The sequence below is a fragment of the Etheostoma spectabile genome, chromosome 12, assembly GCF_008692095.1.
Source record: "Etheostoma spectabile isolate EspeVRDwgs_2016 chromosome 12, UIUC_Espe_1.0, whole genome shotgun sequence".
NCBI lineage: Eukaryota > Metazoa > Chordata > Actinopteri > Perciformes > Percidae > Etheostoma > Etheostoma spectabile.
The window spans coordinates 1,553,965-1,571,673 of record NC_045744.1 but is presented as its reverse complement, the minus strand read 5'-3'; the positions used below and the strand labels follow the sequence as shown (position 1 = coordinate 1,571,673).

At 43.4% G+C, this 17,709-nt stretch overlaps 1 protein-coding gene across 9 annotated transcripts in view; it reads right to left on the bottom strand.

Moving 5' to 3' along the window:
- pard3ab (par-3 family cell polarity regulator alpha, b) overlaps positions 1-17,709 on the bottom strand; it is a 351,497-nt gene that overhangs the window by 10,176 nt on the left and 323,612 nt on the right. For all 9 annotated transcript variants that reach the window (XM_032532544.1, XM_032532550.1, XM_032532546.1 and 6 more), the window contains one exon: positions 6,992-7,115. In XM_032532544.1, coding sequence (XP_032388435.1) covers positions 6,992-7,115 — 124 coding nt within the window. The remainder of the gene's footprint in view (positions 1-6,991; positions 7,116-17,709) is intronic.

The following is a 17,709-nucleotide window of genomic DNA, read 5'->3' as shown; positions in this document are numbered from 1 at the left end:
CCCCCCCCCCCAAAGTCCACTTACCAGCAGTTAGTGAGGCAGACGCACCCTGAGCTCGTCTCTTCCCAGGTCAGAATGAAGGTGAGACACAGACACACAAAGTAGGGAGGGGGGGTAGTGAGGGAGGGGCCATGCTGGAGACTCATAGCGGGGGGGGGGTGATGAGACGAGGTGGATGTTAGTGAGAGTTAATGAAGGAGACAACACTCGGCCTGTTGACATCAGGACAGTCCTCCCCCCCACACGGCCGTGGAACAACTCCGCTCCGTGCACCTTTACAAACACAGTCCTGATGTGTGTGTGAGTGGGTGATGATTTCATGGTAGCAAATACATGTACATAAAGAAATATATCACTTATAATTCAATACTAATAATAAGTTAATAATTAGTTAACAAATGTAAACGCCTGCATACACCCAAACTCCCAGCCCCAGCTCATTAAAATACAACTATGCATCTTATTCACACCCACACACCTATATTGTGATTGTGTGATTGTGTGTGTACCCTGATCAATATAATGCAATCTGTTGCCCCAAAGGTGTTTTGTACCCTTGAAACAAACTAGTTTGTACAAAGTATTTTTACTTGTTCCCAATTGCCAGACTTGAAGGCAGGCCATCATGACGTCGCCCTGACTGCATCTCCTCCTCTCTGACTGCATCTCCTTCTCTCCTCCTCTCTGACTGCATCTCCTTCTCTCTGACTGCATCTCCTTCTCTCCTTCTCTCTGACTGCATCTCCTTCTCTCTGACTGCATCTCCTTCTCTCCTTCTCTCTGACTGCATCTCCTTCTCTCTGACTGCATCTCCTTCTTCTCTGACTGCATCTCTTCTCTCCTTCTCTCTGACTGCTCCTCCTCTCTGACTGCATCTCCTTCTCTCCTTCTCTCTGACTGCATCTCCTCCTCTCTGACTGCATCTCCTTCCTCCTTCTCTCTGACTGCATCTCTCTCCTCTGACTGCATCTCCTTCTCTCCTTCTCTCTGACTGCATCTCTCCTCTCTGACTGCATCCCTTCTCTTACTGCATCTCCTTCCTCCTTCTCTCTGACTGCATCTCCTCCTCTCTGACTGCATCTCCTTCTCTCCTTCTCTCTGACTGCATCTCCTTCTCTCTGACTGCATCTCCTTCTCTCTGACTGCATCTCCTCTCATTCTCTGACTGCTCTCCTTCTCTCCTTCTCTCTGCCTGCTCTCCTTCTCTCCTTCCTCGACTGCATCTCCTTCTCTCCTTCTCTCCTGACTGCATCTCCTCCTCTCCTCTCTCCGACTGCATCTCCTTCTCTCCTTCTCTCTGACTGCATCTCCTTCCTCTGACTGCATCTCTTCTCTCTCTCGTCTACTCATCCCTTCTCTCTGACTGCATCTCCTTATCTCTTTCTCTGACTGCATCTCCTTCTCTCCTTCTCTCGACTGCCATCTCCTTCTCTCCTCTCTCCGACTGCATCTCTTCTCGCTCTCTCCGACTGCACTCCTTCTCTCTTCTCATCGACTGCATCTCCTTCTCTCCTTCTCTCTGACTGCTCTCCTTCTCTCTGACGCATCTCCTTCTCTCTGACTGCATCTCCTTCTCTCCTTCTCTCTGACTGCATCTCCTTCTCTCTGACTGCATCTCCTTCTCTCCTTCTCTCTGACTGCATCTCCTTCTCCCCTTCTCTCTGACTGCATCTCCTTCTCTCCTTCTCTCTGACTGCATCCTTCTCCCTCTCTCTGACTGCATCTCCTTCTCTCCTTCCTCTGACTGCATCTCCTTCCTCCTTTCTCTGACTGCATCTCCTTCTCTCCTTCCCTCTGACTGCATCTCTTCTCTCTGACTGCATCTCCTTCTCTCCTTCTCCTGACTGCATCTCCTTCTCTCTGACTGCATCTCCTTCTCTCATTCTCTCTGACTGCATCTCCTTCTCTCCTTCTCTCCGACTGAATTCCTTCTCTCCTTCTCTCCGACTGCATCTCCTTCTCTCCTTCTCTCCGACTGCATCTCCTTCTCTCCTTCTCTCCGACTGCATCTCCTTCTCTCCTTCTCTCTGACTGCATCTCCTTCTCTCTGACTGCATCTCCTTCTCTCCTTCTCTCTGACTGCATCTCCTTCTCCTGACCCTCTTCTCTCCTTCTCTCTGACTGCATCTCCTTCTCTCCTTCTCTCTGACTGCATCTCCTTCTCTCCTTCTCTCTGACTGCATCTCCTTCTCTCCTTCTCTCTGACTGCATCTCCTTCTCTCCTTCTCTCTGACTGCATCTCCTTCTCTCCTTCTCTCTGACTGCATCTCCTTCTCTCCTTCTCTCTGACTGCATCTCCTTCTCTCTGACTGCATCTCCTTCTCTCCTTCTCTCTGCCTGCATCTCCTTCTCTCTGACTGCATCTCCTTCTCTCTCTTGACTCATACTCTTCCCCCTTACTCTCCTTCTCTCTGACTGCATCTCCTTCTCCCCGGTCTCTCTCTATGCTCTATGCCCAAGGTCATTGCAGTCTCACATAATTCATAGTTCAAAAAGGGGATGATGATAACCTTGAATACACTCTTTCCTTAAAGGCGCTCATGGTGTTGCACTCCGTTTGACACATGGAAAGAGGCAGACGTTATTGCGATATTGGGAGGGTTTTAAATCCTGCCTACTTTCTAACCTCTGTAAAAATGTCCAACTGCTGAGGAAAGCAGAAAGTTACAAAAAACGTTGAATCCCACCCTCCAATTCAGAAGTTGGGAAAGTTAGAGACGAGGGGGCTCTCTGACGCTGTTCGATATTTAATAAGAACGTTGTTTGAAGCATATTCACCCCTTAATACTAAAGTCATCAACTGTAACTACTGAACATGCCTAACCCGAGCCCTTACACTAAAGCTAACCGTAACCCAAACAGTCCTTTAAAAAAGTGAGGATCGAACAAAACGTCTTCACTGTCAAGGTCTAAAATTGGTCCTCACAAAGATAGATAGTACAGTACATAAGTGTACACACACAAACACACACACACACACAATGTACACTATACACTAATATCTCTCTCAGTAGCAGAGCACCACCTCAAGGTCCAGCCCACACTTGCACCACAACTCCTTCGGCTCCCCGATGTTCATTAGCGGTGTGGGTGCAATAATTGTGTGTGGATGTAATTACTTTTATGGCTGTGCAACATATTGAGAGCCTGTGGGAGCACTGTGGACATCAGTTTGGGGGAAGGCCATAAAACGATTAAGAGTGCTAAAGAGACACTCCCCTTTAAACCAAATGAAGCCGAGGCAATCATCTCTGGGATTGATTGGCACTGCCTCGCTGCTCGGCTGACAATAAGGGCAGGCTGGCAGAAGGGGGGGGGGGGCTCCCACACATCCCGTATTCCATGTCTGAATTGAAAATTGCCCGTAGGTAAATTACACTCCCCAGTAATTTTCACATGAAAAAAAAAATCCCTTTAGTGGTTTAAGAGTGTTAATATAGGAATTTTGCTTCATCTACCAGAAAACTGCGACTGTGGAGGAGGGGGGAGGGGAGAAATACCCTAAAGAAATCCAGACAATAGTGCATTAAAATGTTACAGTAAAATACAAGAGGCATTATTATGCTCTCTCTAAACCCCCAGCATCGAGTGAATGAACTCCTCTATTCCCATATTGGTATAAATGAGTTCAATAAAGCTGGTGTGGTGCTGCCGGGAGAACGGGCATCAGTCATCCTGATGGAATGAGACCGTGCTACCCACAATCCTTTCCTGCTCCTAAAACTATGGCGAAAAAAAAGCCAAAGAGGGCTCCTATAGCAAAACAGAGATATTATGTGGATGAAAGTCATGTGGCTTTAATAGGGAGGGCTAAGAAAACCGCTTGTGATGAAAATGGATAATTGGGCCAATCAAGCACAGAGGGGGGAAAATGTAGGACGGATCCAAGTGGACTTCTCTGGAGCTGTGAGGTTGTGTGCCCGAGCCCGGCTGGAAGGTGCACAGGTGTACAACAACATCATTAGTGCTTCCATATGGCTGTTCAGAGATATCTGCCCAATTGGTATGACATGACACTAACAGCATCCATTGCCACTGTAGAAGTAAACTCTCAATGGGTTAAAGTTGCAACTCATAATTGTTTAAGTAGAAGTAATTATATTCCATTACTTCTACTTGCTCCAAAAGCAGCAAATATTCTGGGAAAAAAAAGATATTTTGGGCAAAAAAGACTTAAATGACAATTAAAATGATTGTCCATTACTTCACTGTTGATTGATCTAAACAATTGTGTGACTAAATCTTCCAGCACCTCCATGAATGCTATCCTCTGTGAAATTACTTTGAATCTATTCATCTATCAGACATTTCCTCGGATAATAAGACCTTTTTTTTGCCATACATCAAGCAGCATATGAATAGAAACAGTATTTCATAAGCAGAACTGTCATGGCTCAGACTGGAAGTGGGGCAGTTGTAGGTGAATTATGAAAAAGGACACTGGCAGCACATCCCTGAGATGAAGCAACACAGTGTAATATATGCATGGGGGAGGAAATTGAATTTCAAAGACACATTGTCCTGTTTTCCATATGGCCCACCAGTATGACCAGGGCATGAGTCTAATAACATGCAATTACCATAGCACGCATGAGTGTGAGCAACACTGTCAAGTAAAAGGTCTTTATAAAGACCCTCCCAGGGTCCCCACTGAAACCATGGTGGAACCACACTTCTGGTAGATCCTCCAGAAATACAAAGTATTAATCTGTAGCATTACATATTTGGGAATAAATACATCCCCATACATGGAAACTCAATACTCATTGGTAATGTAGCATCATGTATCAAAAAAGGTCAAGTACCAAATGTTAGAATGAAATGCTTGGTCAGATTTACAGACTTGTTTCCTTTTTTTGTGGGTAGACTACCCTGGAAACCCAGAGTTCTCAATATATATACATACAGTATATATATATATATATATATATATATACCAGACATATATGTCTGGTAAAGAACCCTAAAATGTTCAGAAGCTCTCTTTTAAAGCCAATGTAAACCACTTTTAGAGTGTGGATCAACTAATTCTGAGCAGGGCTGCACAATTAATCGCAATGTTTTTAAATTTGTAATATGGACTAGTGCAATACCAAAATCGCAGTTTTCTAATTTGCTTGTTTCATGTGGAGTTGCTGTCATTACTTCAATTTTCTCATCGGGGTGACAGAAACTACGCACATTAAAGTGAAGTATTGTGACGCTGCAGAGACGTCCAGAACTACAAATCCCATCCTACAGACTAAAGTTATAATCTTTGTTTGGTCCAGGTCCTCGCAGAAATAAGATGATCATTCCCTCCAATATGGTGAATAACACCACAATCGCTTTATCAGTCGAAATAATCCCAATTAGATATTTTCCTCATGTTGGCCAGCCCTAATACTGAGTGTTCATGGGAAAATGAGACTTGTGACAATAGTGAATGCCCTGCAGTTGATGCACACAGACATAATGCTGCAGTATTGTTGAGCTCTTTAATTGAGAGCAGGCTCGGCTGTTCAGAGACAAAGGGAGATGTGACCTGCGCTCGTCTTTCCCACACTGTCCTGCTCTGGACGTACCACGCCGGCTGGAATGTGCGCCAGGGTGTGGAGCCGATTAAAACGCATCACTCTGGTTAACACCGCCAAATGAAAAAACACAACTATACATTTTTATTGGATATATCAGCTAGAAAAACAAAGGCCAGGGCATAGATAATGGGATTCGTGAGCTTTGACTTTCCCATTTCAAATTATAAATCATAGGACCAAATTCTCCTTTTGCACACCAAAGCTACAGCAGCACACCAGCAGTTAAAAAAATTCATACAAAAATATACAAAAACACAACTGTGTGTGCAAAAGGACCTTGTATAGAAAAAAAAACCCAACAAGGACCATTCATATTATTTCTTGTAAAGGACATAATTTACAACACACCTAGTGCCTAGTGTCACATTTGTGCCATTCACCACTTAAATCCATTTTACCATTATATAATGTGACATAATTTTGTATTCGAATACGTGATAGAATGTGTGAACTCAACAGAAATGTGTTTCTCAAACCTCATGATAAAATGTGGTGAATACTCCTTTAATGTGTAAAAGCAATAGTATAATACACGCTACACAGAGATGCTACCAATTAGAAAAATATGGTAAAATCTTATCTTCAGGGTTTAAAATTCTCTACAGGTGACAGCTCATGGGATTCTAATCTGTTATTCAGAGCGATGTAAAAACCAAGTACACTTGAGTTGCAGAGCGAGGAAGCAGGGAGGACTGAAATAAATACCAAAAATGTGACAAGCGGTTTCATCACCTCATAAAACTGTGAGGACCATTCAGGTTTTTGCTTGCTTATTATTACCCCTTGTTGCTTCAGAATGCACTAATTATCCGTCCTCTCAGCCTGTGAAGCTTAGAATTAATGAAATGCTGGTTAAAATGTACACAACCCTACCTTGAAACTGTGAAAAAGGCACAGACAAAAAAAAACCCGTACACAGAAACAAGTCCCCAACCCAAGTCCATGATGTGGCGGGCGGTGTGGATGACTGACAGACAGACACAGGGACGATGGATGAGTAGAGTAGGTTTGTGACAGGTGGGTGGGGGTTAGTGATGGTTGCGTCAGGAGGTGTGCAAACTCCTGCATGCAGGCGGCTGAACATTTAAGCGTGAGGGGGTGTTAGCTCTGGGACATTTTGCCAAAGAAGGCCCGATGGAGGTTAATGGTAGTCCTAGTGGGATGATATCATCAGTCTTGTTCATGGTTGGCAGTAGTGGGATTAGTGACGGTTAGCACCATACTCCGGTTAGCCACAGATACTGTTTGGTGCCAACACTGTTAGCATTCTCCTCAGGCTAGCATTGGAAGTTACACGTGCAGAGTCTTGGTCTGGTGGAAGTCGTTCCGTGACATACACGGTCTTACGGTACAGCCATCTTCTCCGGCCGCCAGCGGGATCGGAGTTACAGGCCCCCGTCATTTCAGACACTCACCCAGGGCTGCTCGAAGCTGTAGGTCCTCCTGCGGTCGTCGGGGTCGTCCGGGACGGTCTGGGCCTGCTGGAACTCCTGCCTCAGCCTCTGTATCCGGTCGTGGTTGCTAGGGGCTAGCCGGTTACTGGGGAGAGAAAAAGAGGGGGGGAAAGATCGATGAGCGTGAGCGCTCCATTGTGAATGAGTGACCTGGTTCCATCAGCGCAGGGTGGAAATGGCCCTGAGGATGAACTTCTTTAAAGTCCAACATGCTTTGGTCATGAATTGATCAAAAGCACCGGGGTTTACTCTGTAAAGGCCTCGCAGACACATCCAAGGTGGAGAGAAATGTGTTGAGGACAGAGCCGAGAGCGGGCTTACAGCACAGCCAATAGCAATATGAATCAAACTAATGTGCCTCTGATGTATTATTCATCACAATGAACAAAGACTGGTGGTGAACGGTGAGCGGGTCCACAACCCCCCCAACCCCTCCAGGCCGCATATCATTCTGCAACTGCACTGCTATTGTCTATTGCAGCCCCGTGGTGCTTACATCAAACAATGCTGCCTTCAGTGGAATTCTCTCACGGTACACCCAACAACCCCCCCCCCCAGCTGGTCCCTCACAGCTATCTGCTGGTATGTGTATTAGTGAAGGCAGAGTAAGAACAGTAACAAACAACAAGGTGACCCCAGGTTCAATTTAGGACTTTTTAATACCATTTAGAATAAAATGTAATACCAACTTCATGAACCTACTGGTTAAAGTATGTAGGATATAATGGAATATCAGAAAGGGTTTTAGGTTATGAAAATAATTGTTTACTAAGTAGTTGAACATAATGCTTAGTGACGAAATAATGAAGGAGTTATTTACTCTCATGAAAGGACAATACAAATGTTAGACCTTTGTATTAACATACAGTATTAGGGGACCACTAAGGTCTATATAAAGAGACTTCAGATACAGTATTAGGGGACCACTAAGGTTTATATAAAGAGACTTCAGTACAGTATTAGGGGACCACTAAGGTTTATATAAAAGAGACTTCAGATACAGTATTAGGGACACTAAGGTCATATAAAAGAGATTCAGATACAGTATTAGGCCACTAAGGTCTAAATAAAGAGACTTCAGATACAGTATTAGGGACCACAGGTCTATATAAAAGAGACTTCAGATACAGTATTAGGGGACACTAAGGTCTCTATAAAAGAGACTTCAGATACAGTATTAGGGACCACTAAGGTCTAAATAAAAGAGACTTCAGATACAGTATTAGGGGACCACTAAGGTCTGTATAAAAGCATCCAAAGAGCACCATGTCATGGGACCTTTAAGACTTTGAAGACCCTACGGGAACCCTGAAACAAGGTAAATGACACATAAAATACATATACAATACATAACCCTATGTATAGACAGTGACAAACAGTAAAGAAAAACCATACAGCACGCAACATTTACGATGACGTGGCAAGAATAGGGTTGGGTACCAAAACCCAGTTCCATTATGAAACCTGTTCCTACACAAACGGAAGTATTTGGACCGGATTAAAACGCAAATTTCGGTTCCACTTAATGTGTAGATTGAAATATTTTCCCTCTGTCGCTCCCGGCAGTGGCAGATTTTTTTTCCATCCGAGTGGCGCGCATGCCGCTCGTCGGAATGAGGCCCGTGTGCACTCTACAATCACTGCTGATAGACCAAATGTTCTCTGTAGTCTACCGTTAGCTAGCTATCATAAATGTAGGCTACTTTTAAAATGCCATATATTCCCCTCTGGGCTCACCCAAATGGACGTATAATCATATTAACCATTTACTGCCCATGATCGCTGGTAAACATATTACACTTCCTCTTCTAGTCTAGTTTGCAGGACAGGCCATAAGTTAGGAGAGGCGCAGAGAAAGCAAATATGGTCATTTTCTGAAAAAGAACTGCTGAAGTTTGAAGCTGTTTAATTAGCATACCATCTCAACATTTATTTTGTTGTCACTTGTTAAAAGCGTAACTGTTTTCTATTGTTACATTATTGTAGTTATGTGTGATGTTAGAGTTTTTCTCTAACAGAAGTTTCAGCTAGTCCCTGGGCTCATAAATAGAGAAATATAGGATAAACTGCACATATAAAGGAGAAGCCAGGCTAGTGTTAAATATATACAGTGTCCTACAGAGGAAAGTAATTAACACGTTTTCCTTTGAACACAGCTATTGTGAAAAGAGGTTTCAGGGTGGGTGACCAGCGGGGGAGGTTGACTCCGAGCTCGATGTTCAACTTTCTAACTCCACCAGGAAATTCCTGGAGACTTTCTTATCTCTAAAACTCTAAAGGTCAAAACTGCAACTCTTTCCAGACCTAACGCTTCCCTTAGTTTGAGTTTTCAAACCTTTTTCTGCCTACAGTAGGAAAAAGTTAAGGTCAGAGTAAAAATCCAGAATTTAATGAGTCAGAAAAACAGGACAATAATTTGGAAAAAAAACCATTCATATTAGCTCGGTTATGAACTGAACTGCACAGTTTAAATACTAGAATATCAGCTTATCTTTATGATGTCAAAGTATGAATACATCTAGGCGTAACATTACCCCAATAACTGCCTTAATTCATTTCATCCATCACAAAATGCTATAACCTAAAACACAGCAGCACCATCAACTTAGCCAACCGTTCACTCCAGACGCACACAATGGACCAGACAGAGCCAGTCAGCCTTGTAAACAACCAGGATGTGTCATATATGATCCTGCTAATCTCCATGATATGCAACACAGCCGCTTGGCCTCTTTAGAACCCAGCTGACCTGATAGGAGGTACGGTATGAGTCACCCTCTGGCTATGGGTCAACGCCTCAATGCCAGCTTCGGCAAAAAAAGGCTCATATCTGATGGTGAAACAGATGTGTTTACCATTCAGAGAGAAAAAAAATAATAATTGTTTAAGTTTGCTATGCGACCAAGTCCACAGTGCAAACAGGGTTTCTGCAGGTTTTACCAAGTCAAATTTAAGACCCTTTAAGCCGATATCACGACATAAAAGTACAACAAAATGTAAACAAATGTGTTCAAATTGATTAAAAGCGACACAGAGTAATAATTATCTGAACTTATACAGCAAATTATATTTGGACTATTGTAAGAAAGAACACCACAAAATGAAATAAAAACATTTCAACAGACACTATAAGACTTTTTAAGGTCTAGGTCGATTTTGAAATTCAAGACTTTTTAAGACCCTGCGGAAACCCTGATCAATGAATTTAAGTCCAATGTCTGTCGGATGAAAGATCCCTCTGCTGAGATAGTTGCGCAACCTTCCAATCAAAAGTACATCATCATTAAGGCAACCTACAGACCCATGCTATACACCAAGAATCCTGCCCAAGAGACTGAAGAGAAGAGAAACTCACATGAAGGATCAAAGATCTCCAATCTTCCAGGCTGACAAAGCACTGTAAATCAATCAAAGAAAGAGCAACACTGTAATACAACTGTACTGCCATATACCCCCCGAGACGGGGAAGAACAGAGGGCCGAGGTTAAGTCCGAGATGAGCTTCATCCTCTGGACAGGCTCACTCAATATCTGGCTCTGCTGTATGATGCTGAAAGGTCACAGTGCGGCTTTGTTGAGTGGAGTGTCTCTGGGACTCAATAACAGGACTGGGGCTTGCTGACTGGGCTGCCAGCGAAGCTGTTTACGCTGAGATGAACCCCTGCCTTTTATGGTCGGGCATGCCCCATGAAAAGCTGTCTGTCTGGGTCTTAAGCCTGGGAATTAGCTTTGGGAAGATGTAATATGTACATTGTGGCCAGACTTGGACTTCAGAACCACACTGCTAAATGAAGCATGGTGAAACAAAGGGGGTTACAAAATAAGAAGCTTTGGGAAAGAAGAGTTTCACAATTTGGGTCTTGTTTTTTTAACCTTGGCTGTGTGATGTGATGTATGTTTGGAAGGACAGTTTGGGGAATAATGTGACCAGTTTTGGCCTTTGTTTTCTCTTCTAAATTTGTCTATATCTGAAAGGTTGTTTAAAATGTGTGATCCTTTGGCCGCAGAATTCAACGCTTTGAGAGCAAGATCGAAGCAATTAAAGACAGACAGGAAATTCTTGCTTCATTTGGCATGAGATAAGGAAATGGTCCAAATTGGACCCAACTCTAAACGAATAGGATTTATCAGATCTGTGGCGTCACTTCAAAATCCCCTGTGACATTGATGCTGCTTCTACGGATCCCAATCAAAGCCTTCCTCTGTGGGGCAATGTGCAGGAAGTGATAGAGGCAGCTGATGGACAGAGTCTTAATCCTGTGGATTATAAAAGAATGGCCTCATTCACACAGGGTGTTCTTCCCAGGAGCATATAAGCACCCCAGACCTACCCCCAACTGCATATGGCCATAACTTTCAGAGTGCATGTGGCGGCGCTTTCACTAGCTGCGGCTCAGAGGCTCTCTAAACTCTCTAAACTGTATTTCGTTGCATTGTACCTGTACATGTGTGATGACAATAAAGTTGAATCTAATCTAATCTAAACTTTCAGAACTTTCGACTCATTTAGACGACTGGGGACTTTTTGTGGATTAACGTAACCTTGGAACTAATGCAAAGCTGAGGGTGTCTGTACAGTTTTGGGGCAGTTGAAAAGAAAAAGCTGGAGCCGACCCCACTGTCAACCATCTGGCCCACAAAGTCTGAGTTGACGATGCCTACACAGTGGAGAGATCCAAGTGGATCTTGTGTCTGTTTGGTGATGAGGGCCCTCGAGGCGAGTGGTTACAAGCGGGGTGACCCCGAGGATAGAAGAGCAGCATTGTTGGTTCACACTTCAAAGTCTCAGATGGAAGCCTCAATCAGCACTGTGCGAAGGAACAAGGATAGATAGAACAAAGACAGATAGATCTTTGTTTTCACAGTCTGTTTCACGCACATGGCAATATGCACAGACAAATACATCGGCAAACAACATAAAGACAGGTATATAGACACATAGAAACAAGCCCATTCACAACAACTCCTCAATATCTCTACAAGGTCAGCGAGATGGTTTGTTCAGCAGTGCTATGGCAGAAGCGACAAAACCTCGGAGTCCTTCTACACCTCAGAGTCCTGTATCTGCGGCCAGATGGCAGCAGTGCAAAGTGTAGAACTAGAGGGTTATTTCTGTCATTGACAACAGCGAGGGCAAGGCGTGTGATGGCTCACGCGTTCAGGTCTGAGATGTTGGGTGTAAGGGAGCTGACAACTTTGGAGGTGACCTGTGTGATCTTGTTTTTGTTAGAAACGGTAAGCGTGCTGGAGAAACTGAAGTCGCCGGACTATTAACAGACCCGGCCCAGACAAGTCAGGGTTTCTTCAATCTTATCGGAGTCTATTCCATCATTAAATTAAAGGACATCATCTGCCCGATGCACATTAACAGTTGCTGATTTATATAAAATCACACCTTGCTTCCATAATACACGGATTGTATTCGGAGATATCCTATCTATTTCATTTGCCAATAATCCTTATTTTATGATAATCAACTGTTTTTAATTAAAACCCACCGTCTTAATTAAACATTTAATTAAGCATGGGTAGTCATGGGATTCCCATCTTGTATGTGACTGTCGTACTGACTAGCTCGCCAGGCTGTTAAATAAACATTTACTGATGCAGCGATACGCATAGTAAGAATACAGCGCACGTCGTGAATACGTGTCACCCCTGAACGCAGCAGCTGTGGCGGTTAGTTTCTGTAATCTTATCAGATGGGGGGGGGGGGCGACGACTAGGCCCTACATCCTCTGACAAAGAGAGAGCGCTTGCTGGAGCCTTTCTCTGCTGTGAGAAATGAACTGAGATGCGGAAGAGGATAATCCAGGTCTACTGATGGAAGGCCCACGGACCGCGAGGAGGGAGACTGAGGCCCTTGCTAACTGGTGCTAATGGCTAACGCTCCATCTGTGAGCTGCTGTAAGGTAGAGTCCCTAACACACCACATATGAGATGATTTAACAGCTATACTTATTAATACAATGGCTAGCATCATCTCATTACTTCTTCTGGTTGGATGATTATGAAAGACTTGAGATTTGTGTAGTATAAAGGAGTGTATTGTCTAAAATGATAGGCAGTGATTAATTTTTTTTTTTATAGGATTACAGTAGCTACAGATGACGGATCCTTTCGCTCAGTTAAAGTTTTTTATTGCTGTCAGGGTACATTATGTAAAAAGTATATATTGGAAGTACAGTTACCAATACACAGGCCTACTGGATAGGAGTAACTAGCTAAAGAAAGAACAAACATGTTCATTTGCTCTTCCTTGGACACATAAAGGTTAAAAAAGGATTAGCTCAGATGCCTGACTGCTCACAGCCTCATCGGTGTTCGTTGATCCGGTGGAGAGATTAGAGGGGCCAAGAGGCCACTGTTTGTTGTGTCTGAGGCCATTTAGGCTCTTATTAACCCGATCTTGCTTTTACTCGGGATTACAGGCTTAACCCTGAAACACAGCGAGAGCCAGATTGATCTGCAGAAACACAGCAATTAGATGCCAATCGATACCATATCTCCACACAACTCATTATCGAATCCCTGGCATTCGCCTCATCGTGTCCACTGACTAAGTGAGAATAAAGTGGGACCGCACAAACAAATCAGTTAGTATGCAAAGGATGATAAACAGCCGAGCAGAATTTGCCATTCTATGTAAGAGCTTATGTTGACAGGGAAGTTAAGAGGCTAATGAATCTAGCTAACACGTTGTGCAACCCAGGCCGAATCAGACACCATCTGCACGCTCGCGGCCCAGCTCGGATCAAACCGCTCTCTTCTCAGAGGGCACGGCGCCAACACGCCGCGCCAAGCTCTGTGGCTGAGTGTGTATTCATCAGGAGAGAAATATGGCACTTGAGTTGGTGAAAGGGTGCCCTAGGAGGAGCCGTCAGTGGGCAGCGTTAACAACAAGCACAGCACTGCAGAGGAATGGATTTCAAGACACATTATACATCGACTGAATAGTCATGATCCACCACCATGTGTGATGAGTCACTGGAAATTAGTTTCTGCTTCTTCACAAGTGGAAATATATCTTCATATATGACATGCTGCCTTCTTTCAAGACAGCGAAAGAAAAAAAACAACATACAGTATTAAATTGGTTTCCCTTCTCATCACTTTAGGACTTGAAGTTCTAAATGATCTTCATATTTGAAACTCTGCCTAATAAACCTTATGCATTTCATCCCATTAGGGATGCGTATTATTTTGGGAAGAAACAACTCATTTTCTCCCAGTAAGCCACACGGAACTTAAATCCGTGCAGCAAAATGAACGGTCACCCAGATCCCTTCCTGCAACTTCCAGTAGCATTCATTCTGAGCCTCAGCAATCCCACAGGGTGTCAACACTCGTCCACAGCGGACGCTAACCATCGGAATCCAGCAACGGAACGGATTGAATTTAATTGGTTTTCAGTTTTATGAGGCATCTCTATTTTTCCAGGGGCACTGCTGGTCCTAAATGTCAGTGATGGTAATATAATATTTGACTGATATTAACGCGTACACACACACACACGGCGCCTCTGGAGGCAATAATGACATAGCAGAGGTATATAGAACCTCCTTATAATTCATAGGAAAATTTCATGCTTTCACACGTCAGCATTTCGATGTTGGCCAGCTCATTTACGAGCAAAAAAATTTGACTGCTTTTCTTATATCCGTAACACTGCCCTATTTTTTACAAAAAGGTGGGGAGCATGCTGTCCTATGTGGGCCATCTAAGTTTCATTACTCAAATCCCCCCCTCGGATGTGGCAGAGACACATTTGAACTGTACTATCTACAGGGGCATTTCACATGTGGATTAGCAGGAGCTCCAATCCCATTTCCCTCCCAGATGCGTCCAATATGTGTGTTCTAATGTATTCTGAGATAGAACCATCACGCCAGGATTAAAATGAGGAGAGATTGTGATGGATCTAATCTCACGGATGCCTTCAGTGGAAAATACTAAGGGATCAGACGTTATGTAAAACAACTGCCTGCCACGCCTCTCGGTTATACAGACGATTTAAAAATCCATTATTGTGACTCAACAATGTGTTTGGTCAAAGATGAGTACATCAGGGAGCGCCCGCCTCCCGTCACACAACTAATCGGCACATCCACTGACGCGTCTGGATTCTCCGCGTGTGTCCTGTATCTCGTTTGGTCGTTCCCTATATAGTTCACTATTTAATGAACACTACACAGGGAATAGTGAGTGAGTGAATGAGGGAGGGGTTTCCAACACAACCTTTGTCACAGCATTGCCTTACATCATTGGGAAGATGTCAGGGTGGAGGGTTGGATAATAGACAACACCTATCAACAGACAGCATTGGTTTATATGAACCAAGATGCCAATGTTTTCCTATGGGTTATATAGTCCAATTAGGAAGCAATGGCAAGCTATTTTGAATTCAAGCCATGAGAATTTGTATTACTAACACTATTCTATTTCAACCCCAGAGTCAAATTGGTCTCGCAATAGCACAAACACGGCGAGCTAGCTATCTCTTAAGTCTATCTCCTGCAGCCATTTCACCTTATTTGTTAGAATATTCCTTATTATCTACATATCCTTTTTCTTTGTAATCCTTTTCCTCACCTCACCCACTAAGTTGCAGTTCCTTCCTACATGGATATCTGGCTTTATCCACATTAAAACTCTCCCAACCTAAGATGCCATCACATTGTGGTGCTTTGATGTAACTAACAAACCAGAAAAAGAAAAATCTAATCTCATCCATCGCTGACAGATGGTGATCTCCTGTCTGCAAGCATATTAAACGCAAGCAGCTAAAGCAGCATGAGATGTGATGGAGAGGGAAACCCAAGCATATAGAAAACTGTGCAAATGTTCAAACGCTACATACTCAACAGAACCGTCTCGCTCTTTCAGCTTCCAATTCACGTCCCTCTCAGTATAGTCTCTCTCTTCCTCTCACACAGATTTAATCACACACGCGCTTGCTCAGACGCCATCGCACCTTGCTTCATGTCTCTCTCCCTTTCACACCGACTTAAGGGTCAACAGCAGACGGCATCCATCACGCCGCACCTTTCAATCAGTCAACGCACAGATCCGTGCTGTCAGACAAGCCACTTACTGTAATATATATGAGCTTCAAAATGCCATTATCATCCCCACCGACCATAACCGATGCTTACAGGCCACTAGTTTGTGTGATTCACAGCCATATGACCATGATTCAGCACATTCTGTCACCTGGGGAAACTGTAACCAGGCAACAAGGTTTGGATATAGGGTCTTCTGAGTAAATGGCTTTACCACAACCAGCATCACAGCATACTAATTATCCCTTTCTGTGTCAACATGGCCATAAAAGTAGGCTCTCTTAGCCCATTAACTTGTAGTGGTGCTTTAACAACTCTGAAGAGAATGAGAACTAGTTTCAACCTGCCAGCGCCCACAAGAGCTGTGTTTTCCCACAGGTTGTACAAATCACCGTCAGAGTTGGAGGACCCAAAGTGAGTGTGATGAAAGTGTGAGGGGAAGAGGAGAGGATTTTAAAACCAGCCGGGTGAGCGCGCCGTTTTATCAGCAGTGGATTAAGGAGGCATTAAAGAATCCAACTTTTTAAAACATTTTTATGAGGTCTCAGCCAAACTAAACATTGATAACATGGCCTAACTTTTCCTACTCATGAATAAAGTTCAGTCTGAATACGAAACTACATTTGCACAAGTTCTTGTCTTTTCATGTTAGCAGAGCTCATGCTCTCTTTGTTTTAACCATTTGGGAAAGAATGGAGTCAAATATATTTCAGAAGGAGCTGCAGTTTTTGTCAGTATATGCGTCACGTAAAGTGGTCACTTTAATGACAGTATTAAACAAATACATCTTAATAAGGATCCTTAAAATATATACAAGTCACCAAGTATGACTTAATGTTGCCAATGACCGCATCTGAAAAACCATGGAGGAATTGCAGAGGTTTGACCAAAGTTTTTTTTTTTTTTTTTTTTTTTAAATCAAGATTACACATTTAGATATTATCACACTTAAATAGCCCAAGTTAGCCTAATGGGTATCTGTACTGTAAGTTGGTTGAATATCAGAAGAGAAAATAAAAGCTACCGTTAGTTATCTACCTAAATATGTGTCTTTAACGGGTGCAGAAACGGCATCGTGAAGCACCCCCCTCCAGGTGGGTCTCAACACTTGCCCTGCAAAAACTAATCTTCAAAAAGGTGACACGTGAAATGAAAAGGACCGGTGGACAGTTAGATTTGATCAGGCCCAAGAAAAATTAGAACCTTTCCAAAATGCTGTTAACCCAAACAGATCCAAGTAGCAGCAGGAAAGGGCCGTACCCAAATCCCATTAGACACAACCCAGAGGAATGTGGAGACCTATTCTCCATTAGGACAATACCAGTGACAATGGCTGCAGAGGAGAAGCAATTAGACATTTGAGATTAAAGAATACATGGACAAAAAAAACTGTAGTGAAACATAATGACTTTAAAGCTAGTGGATAGATAAAATCCATGAAGTCAGAAAGACTCCAAAAATCGAATTTATCTTCATATGTATCAAAGACTGAATTACACAACGCGGCCTACATTACCTTGCTGCCGCGGTGATCTGTACATTAGGAGGCAGACTGCCTGAGTGCGACATTATTCACAGCGACCACAGAAAGGATCCATCTCTTCTATGACAGAAGATT